The following is a 13,568-nucleotide window of genomic DNA, read 5'->3' on the forward strand; positions in this document are numbered from 1 at the left end:
CAGAGCCAAAATAGAAGGGCTTTGTGAGCCATATACAGTTGAACCTCTCGTATCCGGACAAGTCGGGACCGGGGCTCATCCGGATAAGGGATTTGGCCGGATACGGGAGACTCAATGCTTTACACATGTACTGATGTAGCCCATTGTAGTACCACATGTAGTAATGTGTATCCTGCAACCTTTTCATTGTTACATTTGGGGATGTTTGGGGATGTTAAAATGTCTGAAGGTAAGCAATTTGCAAGGAAATTTGATGTAATGTATGTTAATCATGTTGGAAGTAATATGTAATTCATGTGTGTTTGTGTAGGAGTTCTCATGGAGTTGGGGAATCCCCCTTTCCTCCCGTAATTATTTAAAAAAAAAATCACGTCGAGATTGCGTCCGTATAATAGAGAGATCCGGATATAGGGAGGCCAGATAAGAGAGGTTCAACTGTAGATGCATCTTACAATATGCACATTTAAATATAAAGAGAATTTGACAAATCTTTTTTTTTTTAAAGTACATATTCCCTGGACTTGTTGCTAATGTATGTTATTAAAAGGGTTATACTATTCCCCCAGCCTTCTGAAAGAGGCAAGTCAAGTGCTCTTTTAGCTTTGCTGGAGAAGTGAAAATAATATGATGTAGAATTTTCTCTATTTTTCTTTAGATCATTCCATGCATGTGACATCACAAACTTTAGCAGTCTTCTAATCTTGCAATAATGGAATAATTTGTATATTTTCAAAAATATATATGTATGTATATATTTTCATTTAGTTGATAACTTGTACCATGCAGAAACAATAAATGAAATGAAATGAAATGAAACTTCAAAAATACATTATTTAGAACTTTTGAACGGATTGTCCGATTTTCCTCAAACTTTTACTGATATGTGTTCTACTAATATTGCTGCATTCACTCAATCCACAAATGTATAAAGTGAACTTTTTCTTTAATTCTCTCACCTTATTACACTGGCTAAGAACTCCCAGGGCTGGTTGCCACTTTTATCCTCACCAGAGGGCGCCATAGCATTAAGATACATTTTTTGCAGAGATGCATGGCTAGCAGGCCTGTGCAGACATAAGACCTGATTCAAGGTGTGTACAGCCATGCCAGCGATGGTTGGATCATTACTCTGGGTGGAAGGAGGAGGAACATAAAATATATGGAATATTAACCCTTTAGCAACTGAATATTCTGTACATAATGGCCTGTTGTTCCCTAAAAGGTACATCAATGTTACTCTTGTTTCAACAACTTTCTCAATTCTGTAAAATAGGTCACTGCCTGCTATACTAATGTACTGAGTATACTGCTCCCTTGAGTGACAGTGTGACTGCACTGAATTATTGTTGTTGTTGTTGTTCATTTTCCATCTGTAAAGATGGCTGGATAGCCCATATTCAGCTACACTAAGCTGGTCTTCCATGGGGTCCAGTTGGATGTGGGGTAGGACCACTTCACCGGGTTAGACACCCTGCTCTTTGCGATGAATGAATGAAGCGGGATATTTTACGTGCATGAGCTGTGACTCTCTCATACACGGGACCTCCATTTTATGTCCTATCCGAGGGACAGAGTGTTTTGCCTCTTGCTAGAGGGGACGGTATGTTTACACACAACATTGCTCAGTCCAGACTCGGGTTCGAACCCGGGCCGCGTGATCGTGAGGCAGACGCGCTACCGACTGAGCCAACTCACCGCCCTATTTAAAGTTATAGGAAAATGGTGCAGTGTTGGTTAAGGAGTGTTTATGATAAACCCAGATGCCTAACATTCATTTCTCATGTCAGACACCAATCACACTCATTTCATGAAACAGATCACTTTGAAAAAATAGTCTAGAATGAAAGTAATTTATAGAAATTGCCATTACTTTTGACGGAATATGGTAAAAACATGTCATCTACTTGTTTCAAAGGAAAAATGCTTCACACAATGTGATGACAAGTTAATTATTCTCAACAATCAAAAGCAGCACTCTTAACCCGTTGAGGACAGTTTTATATTGCTACAATATGCATTTCCCATAGACACCTGCCCGAGTATACTCCGGACTCGTCTTCAACGGGTTTAAAAGAAAAAAAAACCTCCTTAAGGCTTAACTCACTTTAAGCACATGCTTGAATTAATTTCTCTCTTAATGTACGCTGACATATTTTACTGCATCTATTACTCTGATAGAGAGAGTCCAGCTTCCAGACCACATGCCTGTACTATTTTGCTTTCCTGAATATTAACACCTCCTAACTACATAGGAAATAGGAAATAGTATTCTGAGCTGGATGGTCCTGCATACATTTTAACAGTAAAGAACGTGACCCCGTCAAGCACCTTTGCCACCGCATGGGGCGCATTTTGTAGAAGGGGCTCGAGTGATGAAGGGTCTGGAAACCAACATAGGGAAGAGACAGCCACAGACTTACCTGGAGGACTTTGATCATGATGCGGTGGAGGATCTCTGGAGGAGGGTAAAACTCCGTGGAGATGGTGGAGGTGATGCAGGACAGGGCATCCTGCCACTGACTTTCCTCCAACACACCCTCGACAAAGTTTTGAAGGTTGGAGTGATACGGCCTTGGGAAGACTTGAGGGTCAGTCTGCGAACACTGCCGATGAAGAAAGACATCATCATTACAAAAGAAATGGGGAAAACTGCTTCATCCTTCAGGTCCAAAGAACCAAAATTATGTACCATATACCATTATCATGATTTTACCACTTATTTTTACTGTTTCATAAGTTTGAGTAAGACATTTTCTTTATGAAATTCATTAATTTTTGTTCTATTTGTGTTCATTTTCATGACTGCTTGTTTGGTTTCAGGATTTGAAAATGCCTCTTGACTCAGAAATTTCTATTAAACTTAATCAAAGATGAGCCTCCCTTTTAACGAAATAAAGTTCTTGTTTTTCTCTCAATTTATTGCAAATGGCACATCTTTGTTATTTTTTTTTTCTGATTTTGTGCAGATTAAATTAATTCTAATTAGTCGCTTGTTATCTTCCTCAAGTCTGGAAGATAGATGCAGTAAAATTCAGATGTGCTAAAGGGTGGAACATTTATAACGTATGTGCGTGTATGGGGGGGGGGGGGGGGGGGCAGGGCTTATGGTCTTGTTTATTATGTACAGTTTGAATACACAGCAAACCTTTCTTTTCTTTGAGGCGGGAAGAATTCCTGTCAGCTGACAAGGGCCAGGGCATGCCTTCCTCTTGACTCCTCCCCCTTCAGGGTTACTGTAGGTCATTCCTTTGCTTGGGCGATCATTCTCCGAGCCTGGAGTAACCACTTTTTGTGCGAGATTCACTGAAAAAGAATCATTCAATTAAGATTAATTCAATTATCCAAAACATGCAAAGCAACATATGACAGGTGAAACTCTGGAAATACTGATGCAATTTCAGTTTGGTCTTTACCCTGAAGGCCTTGTGATGTCATTATTACAGCCAGGTGCAGGAAAAAAAAACAAAACATAAGACTAGATTAGATACAGCATTATAAAAAAAAATCCTTTTACATTTCTTTTTTTAACTTCTAAACCTTTAATTGCATAGTGATTGTTACAGATACAGTGGACAGCAAGCACACCTGACATAAGTTACTTGTTGAAACACACGCTTATAAAAGTGAATATAATTTGTATTCATGTTTAGTTGATGAATTATGCTTCATCTCCTCCTGTCACACAAAGTTCCAAAAGGGCAGTGCAAGTTAACCCTCAAGTGACCCACCCAACCTTTAACCAGAGTCCCACTTTAAAAAAAAGTCTTCTGAGGCCTATGCCAAAAGTGCCGAATTATTATTCATTTTTTATGCATTCATTTAAAATTAATTTTCTGTTACAACTTAAGTTAAACCAGATTAGTTTTAATAGAGCAAGTTGTGTATTTTAGTCTGAAGACAAACAGAATATAATTCAAGAGTGAGTTGAAAAGACTTACCATGCACATTGTGGGCAGAATCAGATGATGAATGGGGGCTTGGTACCGACAGAGCTGATTGATTGGAGCTCTCTGGTGGAAATGATACATTCTCTTCCTCCAGCCTGTCTGGGGTCATGTGGACATCTTGGTCATCCTGAACATCTTGGTCTTCCTGAACATCTTGGACATCCTGAACATCTTTTTCATCCTGGACATCTTGGTCATCCCAGACACCTTGATCATCCTGGACATCTTGGTCATCCCAGACACCTTGGTCATCCTGGACATCTTGGTCATCCCAGACACCTTGGTCATTCTGGACATCTTGGTCATCCCAGACATCTTGGTCATCCCAGACACCTAGGTCAACCTGGACATCTTGGTCATCCCAGACACCTCGGTCATCCTGGACATCTTGGTCATCCTGAACATCTTGGTCATCCAGAAGGGGCATGGAGAATGATTCTTCTATGTACCCACTGTGCTGGCTACTCATTTCCTGGCTCTCTTCTTGAGTATGTGGCCGGTTATCTAACCAATCTTGCACGGTTGTGACTCCTCCGTCTTGCATATTATGGTCAGCTGATATTTCCTGGTATATGTAATTGCCATCTCCATGACTACTTGGCCTGTCACCATCTCCATCAGAAGTGTCTTCCTCACTGCTGTCTAATATTACAATACATTCTGGCTCTGGGAAACCATTACTCTGAGGAGCCAGACTTGGCAATGCTATATGATAATCCTGCAAAGTCTTACTCTTATCCTCAGTGTGTGATGATGAAGCTCCTGCATGGCAGATGTCCAGCCTTTCTTGGGAGTCCGATGCCTCAACGAGCGGAGAGTATTCTAGTTTTCCCTCCTCATTATATGATGGTCCATTACATGTGAAGTTATCTGGGTTGTAGCACAGATCCTCTTCATTATCTACATCCATCAGGGATTCTGGCTGTGACAAATTATTCATCCAGTCCTGTACTGTCTGTAGCTCTTGATGTTGTGGTCTGTTGCCCTCTTCACATCCAGGTGAAATCATATTTGAGCAGTTACCATAGTGAAGGTCATTGTCTTCATTTGCCGCACTGTAACGTCCAGCACCATCATGGCGATGCAAGTTCCCCCTCCTAGTTGGATCCATTTTTATTTCTCCGCATGCAACTTGCACAACCATTCTAAGTGATAAAAAAGCTTCAGCTTTAGGCTACAAACACCTACAAAAAAAGAAGAAAAATGTACATGTATCCCTGCACATCAAGAAACATATTGTCAGGACAGAAATCATGTTTTGGTTCAAGAATGGGAAAATTGCATAGACTCTATACCAAACATGGTAAATTATATTTCTGAAAGATAGATTTAAGTTTTGATAAAATATATATTTCTTAACCTAATAATAGAGGAGACAAACATGCATTAAATCACAAAAACATGCTGATTGGCAGCTCTGACTTGAGAATGGGGAATCCCAAGACAATTCTCTATGTATGTATGTCAGACTGTAACTCGACGACGCGACCGAGACTATGGATTAGCCCGACCAGACCAGACGCCGTGCTTCGGCGACACATACATGTACTTACATTGACCGACAAGTATTTCTAACTCTGCGCAAAACTTCTCATTCATAATAATGACATTTGCTGGGTCAGTTTTTCGCTTCTCTAAAGACAGACACCATTGATACATGATACGCTATTGCGACGGTTTGAACCGTTCTGGTTCAACGCAACTTTGACCCATTTTCCCCCACATAAAAATGGTTATTTATTATTTAACTTCGTAATATTGCGAAGTTAAATTTAGCGCTCAAACAACTTACTAGTACTTCAGTCTGTACTGATATAGTGATTGTATGGAGCATTTGGCTTGCCGTAGACGTTCGTGCGGTCATTTTTCAAATGAAGGCGGCGATGAATTGGGGAGCGCTGCAAAGAAGTGGAGGAAACAACCAGAAAACAGGAGGAAACAGTGGAAGAGGTGAGTCAAAATGTTGACTGATTAATCCTGTATATGTTTGTTTTTTTTTTTTCCAGATTGGTTTGAAAACCAAGCTCGAAAAAATGATAATAACCATTTTCATGCGGGAGGAAATGGGTCGAAGTTGCGTTGAACCAGAACGGTTCAAACTGTCGCAATAGCGTATACATGTATCAATGGTGTCTGTATAAAGAAGCGAAAAACTGACCCAGCAAATGTCATTATTATTAATGAGAAGTTTTTCGCGGAATTAGACATACTTGTCGATCAAGTCGTACTTACGTACAGCAACAGGGCTGTGTGTAGTTAGCAATAGCAGTGATGTTCCCTCGCTGATTTTAACAAGATGAAGATCCTACATAGCACATCTGTTCGAAGATGACTGGATCATGATCATGTTGTCCACGAACGATTCAAGATGTGTGTTCAATAAGTGTTAGGCCAATCATTATGTGAAATCATGCCGACACACAACCGACTACCAGTAGTAGTATCAGTACGAAATTTCCCTCGACTGGGAGCGGGGAATCCCCGCACCAGCAACTGTTTGGAGACGTTGAGGGCGGTTTTACACTCTGTATCACAATAGTGTCCCTGTATTGAAACACGGACACTACTGTACGTATCACGGCTCACACGGGTACTCTCCAGACGTGTGTTAAATTCAAAATTCAAAAAAATTATGTAAAATAGCTTGGAGAAATGAGATGTTTCATCTTCCTTAACCTGGATAAGTGAGGTATACCCTTTCATCCATCAAATTTCCAAGGGAGGTTCTTCAGCTCAAACTCTGTCCAAGGGTTCGCAAAGCCAGCCTACGAGTTCTTTTCACTCAAAAAATCACATATTTTCTGTACATGCACCCAATAAAAATATAATACTAGTAGTCCCTTCAAATTCCATGAGAAAAACTTTCATCTTCCAACCAAAATGCAGTTTGTAGAGTAATCCATACTTAATATCTGCGGTTATTCAGTTCTTTGCCAAATTGCATTTATATTTTTGAATTATTTTTTTCTTCATTTATTTCAGTAACTTTGGCACGATTTTGTGAAGCGGTCAGGGGCATGCATTCCATTTTATTTACAGTATGAGCCTTACAGAGCCGTTTACCTGTTTACGGCTCTACAGTGCTCAGTGTCTCGGTCTTGAGATCGGTGCAAGTGAAAACATATACCTGGTACGTCTGCTGGTTGCAGTTTTGTTTTGTTTGTTCGTGTGTTTGTTTTACTAAAATGAGGCCCGACGCCATTGGAACAATGACGTCGATTAGTTTCCAGAATGGAGGGGAGGGGGGGGGGGGGGGGAGGGTCTTTTGCTGTCACTTCTCAACCAAAATGGGCTTATAAAAAGCAAGAAGAAATGAAAGAAAGAAAAAAAGAAAGAAGAAAAAAAGACGTTTTCACATTCGTAACAGTTTTGGCTGCCACTTCCCTCCCAAATTCGCCTGACAAGCAAAAAACAAACAAACAAACAAACAAACAAACAAACAAACAAACAAACAAACAAACGAACAAACACACGCACACAAAACACTGAAAAGGTCTTCACAGTATTGGGTTCCATGCACTTCCATGCACGGGAGGCCCCCCCCCCCCCCCCGACTTGTGCGCCGGCCCTGCAGTACACTCTACATGTGAAAATGACATCATTCTTACTGATCAGACATCATAATAATCATCATCAACCATCATCATCACCATCAGCATCATCATCATCGTCATCATCATCACCATCATCATCAGCCATCATTATCACCATCAGCATCATCATCATCGTCATCATCATCACCATCACCACCATCATCACTATCATCATCATCATCATCATAATCATCATCGTCATCATCATCATCATCATCACCATCATCATCGTTGCCAACATCATCATCATCACCATCATCATCACCATCGTCATCATCATCATCATCTTCTTCTTCTTTTCTTTCCCACTCTCCTCCTCCCTAAAATATGACATACAATGCACTTTTTAATTGGTAGCATTTATACACTAGTCGCAGCTATTGTTATTGCTATCCGTGGCATTTCAAATATTTTATAAAATAGAACAATTATTACAAAGGAAATAACGAGACTGTCAATGTGTCAAGTTTCTACTTACGAAAATATGATACACATTGACTACATTACTACACTCGACACAGCAATAATTATTCAATAATGGAATCAATTATCAATCAATTATTGATAAAGGATCAAGCAAAAAGCATTATATTTGTAAACCCATGGATAAAAATATAAAGAATGCGGAACAAAGAAAAAAAAATACTAGCACTTACATACAATCTCTTAAACAAAATCAATGTCTGTACATAATCCATACCTATATAGAACATTAACCCCCCCCCCCCCCCGCCCTTCGCCTCATCAACATTTCCCACTCTAAGCACACCACAGGTATACCTCACTCAAGCACAGATACACAAGCACACTTAAGCAAACACACACACACACACACCCTGACCATTCTCGTGTACACTGCAGAAAGTCCGGTGTTCAATATGAAACACTGAGCTGGTGTTAAATTTCCGGTGCTCATTCATGGTGTTAGATTAACACCTCCGGATGTCATTTCAAAATTTAAAATTGTTTTTTGAATAGTTTCTTAGTTACTGCACTTCTTGTTAATTTTGAACTTCAACAAGACGATAAAGAATTTTCCGATAAGTACTTGATTTTTGAAAAAATGTGTAAACACATTTACACCACAGTAACACCAGTTGGTGTGGTCCCCTATTGAAGCTGGACGGGTGTTATACCATTGAAATTAACACCACCAATATCAAATCAACACCATGCGGTGTCATTATTGAATTAACTCTAGCGCAGTGTCAAAAATATCACCAGCCACAGTGTCAAATTAACACCACGAAGTGCCAGGTGAACACTTTTTAACACCGTCACAATACATTTTCTACACCTGTGGATGTGGTCCACTATTGAAGTTTGATCGGTGTTAGATTTAACACCCATGGTGTTAAATCTAACACCGATGTTTTTACAGTGTACTAACTGCAATCAATGAAATAAATTATCTGATCTCTATGATGTCTGATTCGATATTTCTTTTTTCAGCAAAGTGTCAATATCAATTTCTTTTTTTGTTTTCGTGTTTGTTTAGTATATTATCATTGGGTGGGTGGGGACACTTTGGTATAGTGGATAAGACTCCCGACTCCTGATCGGAGGACCCGAGTTAGAATCTTGCCCAGTGCTTACGTCCTTGGACAAGATATTTTTACCCACCATGTCCCTCTCGACCCAGGTGTATAAATGCGTATCTGACAACGCTAGGGTAATAATAATGGCAGGGCCCTATGGTAGAGCAGTGGCAACACTGACGAGGCTACTTTGGGAAAATAAGACCTTACTCTCTAAAAAAAAAAGAAGAGTGAAAATGTTCACTCTTGAAGGACTCAGGAGTGAATAACAGAAAAGAGTGAGTTTCAAGTGAAATTGGAGTGAATTTTGAGTGAAAATGTTCTTTTTCACTAACTTTGGAGTGACCTCAGGGATCACTCCAAAATTTTTGAGTTCTTCATCTCTTCAGTTTTCATGACAACGTGAAATTGCTACAGGGTTCCACCGAGGAGGTTCAAGAGAATGGAGTCACAACCGTCTTATTTCCTTTACTAGATGTTCAATGCCGCCGCTCAAAAATATTTGAAGCATGTGCCAAACAGGATCTGCCACGCAGATAGTAAGACTATTATTGACTCGTGTCTCATTGCATAATCACCAGCCACTTTCTAAGGAAGATATGTCTTTGTGGTGGTAATTACTTTTCGCTATCCCTTCTTATAAAAGATAGGTGGTATAGACACGAGGATGTGCGAATAGAAATTGCGCAAAAAAATGCTGAAATAAAGATGAAAATTACTCGACTGGGCATACCCGGGCACTAATCTGATATATCTATCATAAAGAATTATACTTGAAGATTATTCCATGCTAATTTCATTTGTCGGAATAAAGTGGAAAAGTGATAAAACCGGCTTTCCAGGATGGTACAGTTTTAAACATTTTCACATGATACAGCGCTGATTTATACTTTTGAACAAATTTCTGCACGGGATTGACTTTTGTTTTACATGCTTTATCATTAAGTGAAATTTCATTTCATTTAATAAATAAATAAGCAAAATATGGCCAATATTATGTTAACGTTCAAAATAAATCTTCAGATTGTTCTGCAAGACGGCGGCTTCGAACATCGATCATCAAAGGCACAAATGCACCTGTGAAATTCTTTTGTACATCAATAGAAATCTGACAACTGTTTGAATAATTACAGCCAGTTGGAACTCCAACTCTTAAACCTCCTTGGTTCCACAATCATTATACTCTTCTCACTTAACTTTAATTTGCTAATGAAACCTTGTTCTCTTTTACCAAAGCAAGTGAAATTTCTATTTATTTTTTTATAAAAGTGAAATAAATTGAATTGATTATCAACCGCTAAAGAGTGCGTGACAAAAAGTATTTTCGTCAAATTGAAGAATGAAAAGTGCTTTAAGGTATCAAGCATATCGAAGAAGAGAATTCGGCCAAAGTAGCATTTTTCGTTATTTTATTACCTGCATTTAGTGCCAAATAGGCGGAGATATGCTGGCATGTCAGTTCGTTTAAAGCCTTAAAATCCTGAGTCCAGACTGACCTCCGTCAACCAGAATTCTGAATATTACACGAAAAAAGTATCAAAAGTAACAAACAAGCAAAGCCCGCATCTTTTCACTGACGCGTATGTAACCTGCACACATACGAACCCCAGCGGTCTAAATGTTCACACACGCACGCACACACACACACACACACACACACACACCCAGAGCCCCATCTGACCATACTCCAGAACTTACTGTAATCATCGAATGTATATATATATATATATATATATATATATATATATATATAGCGAGAGATAATTCCCTTCCCAAACGTACGCGGTGCCTCATTGTGGGTAGCATATACTGAAAGAAATATATATATCATATCTAATATGTATATCTAATAATATATATATATATATATATATATATATATATATATATATATTTATATATATATATATATGTATATATATATATATAATATTTATATACGTTTTATAATACACTCAGCAAAAAAAAGAAAGTACACACTTCTCCAAGTTCATATTTGTCATAGCATTTCTAAGCTAAATATTTATTGGCTATCTACTTGGAAGGTTAAAAAAGGGGGAGACTTTTATATGCACGAGTGAACACTTTCATTTTTCTCTTCCCAGGCATAAAAATAAAAAATTGCAAAAATTGACAAGATGTTATTCATGAATACGTACTCTTCCATTAATGAGAACAAAAGACAATCTTAACACAATAAAAAGAACAAATGAATATTCAAAAATTAACTCCTGATCTGTATAATGTCTTTGTAGCACCCAAAAATAAAGAAAGGCAAAAAATAATGCAGGAAAATGAAATTTTCGGTCAAATCCAAATCCAAATCACATTAGAGAAGAAACAATATTAACAACAATGGTAGAAATTTGAAATGTTATTTCAAATGAAAGAAATTGAAAATAACATTTGGTTCTTGAATTTGTCTCATGAATTCATAAATTCCTAAATTGAAAGAATGAAATAAAGAAATTCTGTCCATTTCGTCACCTTTGCGGCTTACTCCCTATTTCATTTCAAGAAAAAAAAATCCTTATTTTCCCCTTTATTTCCCGCTTTGTGTTTGTTTGAGGATATAAAGAGGTACAAGGGTACGAAAATTTATTTTTTTTGCGTTTTCATTATATCTGTAATTGTGCAAAATTGATCTTTTGTTGTTATTGCCATATTGAAGGGCATTTGCAAGTGAATGACAAAATGTCAATTTCTGTAATTTTTACTTCTGTGCCTTGGAGGACAAAGACGGACGTGTTTACTCATGCGTAAAATTTCCCTTTGTATTAATCTACCAGGTTGATAGCCAATCGAATAAACTTTGATGTGGTATATGTAACAACGATTAAAAAAAAAAATTACCGGAAAGAGTGTCTTTTTTTTTGCTGAGTGTATACAAATTATTATAGGCCCTATGCCTTGTAAATATACATATCAATCCATGTTTCTATCTTTTTTCATTCCTAATAATATACCAAACTTCGAACTTAAAGTTCTATTTTCACTTTTTATCAACAGAATGTACAAAGAAATGTGAAAAATCTGACATGCCTGTCGTTGAGAATGGAGTCACAACCGTCTTATTTCCTTTACTAGATGTTCGATGCCGCCGCTCAAAAATATTTGAAGCATATGCCAAACAGGATCTGCCACGCAGATAGTAAGACTATTATTGACTCGTGTCTCATTGCATAATCACCAGCCACTTTCTAAGGAAGATATGTCTTTGTGATGGTAATTACTGTTCGCTATCCCTTCTTATAAAAGATAGGTGGTACAGACACGAGGATGTGCGAATAGAAATTGCGCAAAAAATGCTGAAATAAAGATGAAAATTACTCGACTGGGCATACCCGGGCACTAATCTGATATATCTATCATAAAGAATTATACTTGAAGATTATTCCATGCTAATTTCATTTGTCGGAATTAAGTGGAAAAGTGATAAAACCGGCTTTCCAGGATGGTACGGTTTTAAACATTTTCACATGATACACAGCGCTGATTTATACTTTTGAACAAATTTCTGCACGGGATTGACTTTTGTTTTACATGCTTTATCATTAAGTGAAATTTCATTTCATTTAATAAATAAATAAGCAAAATATGGCCAATATTATATCAACGTTCAAAATGAATCTTCAGATTGTTCAGCAAGACGGCGGCTTCGAACATCGATCATCAAAGGCACAAATGCACCTGTGAAATTCTTTTGTACATCAATAGAAATCTGACAACTGTTTGAATAATTACAGCCAGTTGGAACTCCAACTCGTAAACCTCCTTGGTTCCACAATCATTATACTCTTCTCACTTAACTTTATTTTGCTAATGAAACCTTGTTCTCTTTTACCAAAGCAAGTGAAATTTCTATTTATTTTTTTATAAAAGTGAAATTAATTGAATTGATTATCAACCGCTAAAGAGTGTGTGACAAAAAGTATTTTCGTCAAATTGAAGAATGAAAACTGCTTTAAGGTATCAAACATATCGAAGAAGAGAATTCGGCCAAAGTAGCATTTTTCGTTATTTTATTACCTGCATTTAGTGCCAAATAGGCGGAGATATGCTGGCATGCCAGTTCGTTTAAAGCCTTAAAATCCTGAGTCCAGACTGACCTCCGTCAACCAGAATTCTGAATATTACACGAAAAAAGTATCAAAAGTATATAACAAACAAGCAAAGCCCGCATCTTTTCACTGACGCGTATGTAACCTGCACACATACGAACCCCAGCGGTCTAAATGTTCACACACGCACGCACACACACACACACACACACACACACCCAGAGCCCCATCTGACCATACTCCAGAACTTACTGTAATCATCGAATGTATATATATATATATATATATATATATATATATAGTGCGAGAGATAATTCCCTTCCCAAACGTACGCAGTGCCTCATTGTGGGTAGCATATACTTTCATATGCACGAGTGAACACTTTCATTTTTCTCTTCCCAGGCATAAAAATAAAAAATTGCAAAAATT

At 37.9% G+C, this 13,568-nt stretch overlaps 1 protein-coding gene across 1 annotated transcript; it reads right to left on the reverse strand.

Annotated features, from left to right (window-relative positions):
* Positions 1-2,982: 2,982 nt before the first annotated feature.
* LOC139708413 (uncharacterized) lies at positions 2,983-6,356 on the reverse strand. The gene is made up of 3 exons (XM_071620364.1): positions 6,180-6,356; positions 3,939-5,131; positions 2,983-3,008 (listed from the first exon to the last, which is right to left on the reverse strand). The coding sequence occupies exons 2-3, from the start codon at positions 5,089-5,091 to the stop codon at positions 2,983-2,985; spliced, it is 1,179 nt and encodes a 392-aa protein (XP_071476465.1). The 5' UTR covers positions 5,092-5,131; positions 6,180-6,356.
* Between the last annotated feature and the right edge of the window lie 7,212 nt (positions 6,357-13,568).

Source organism: Diadema antillarum, unplaced genomic scaffold (genome assembly GCF_040938485.1).
Source record: "Diadema antillarum isolate AM-2024a unplaced genomic scaffold, OU_Dant_1.0 seq00001334_RagTag, whole genome shotgun sequence".
NCBI lineage: Eukaryota > Metazoa > Echinodermata > Echinoidea > Diadematoida > Diadematidae > Diadema > Diadema antillarum.

What these genes read in the sequence shown, in the direction of transcription:
- LOC139708413 (XM_071620364.1), bottom strand. Translation starts at nt 5,091, where the DNA reads ATGGTTGTGCAAGTTGCATGCGGAGAAATAAAAATGGATCCAACTAGG. An exon ending in TTCTGCCCACAATGTGCATG is followed by an intron (nt 3,009 to 3,938) that starts GTAAGTCTTTTC and finishes TCTATCTTCCAG; the next exon opens with ACTTGAGGAAGATAACAAGC.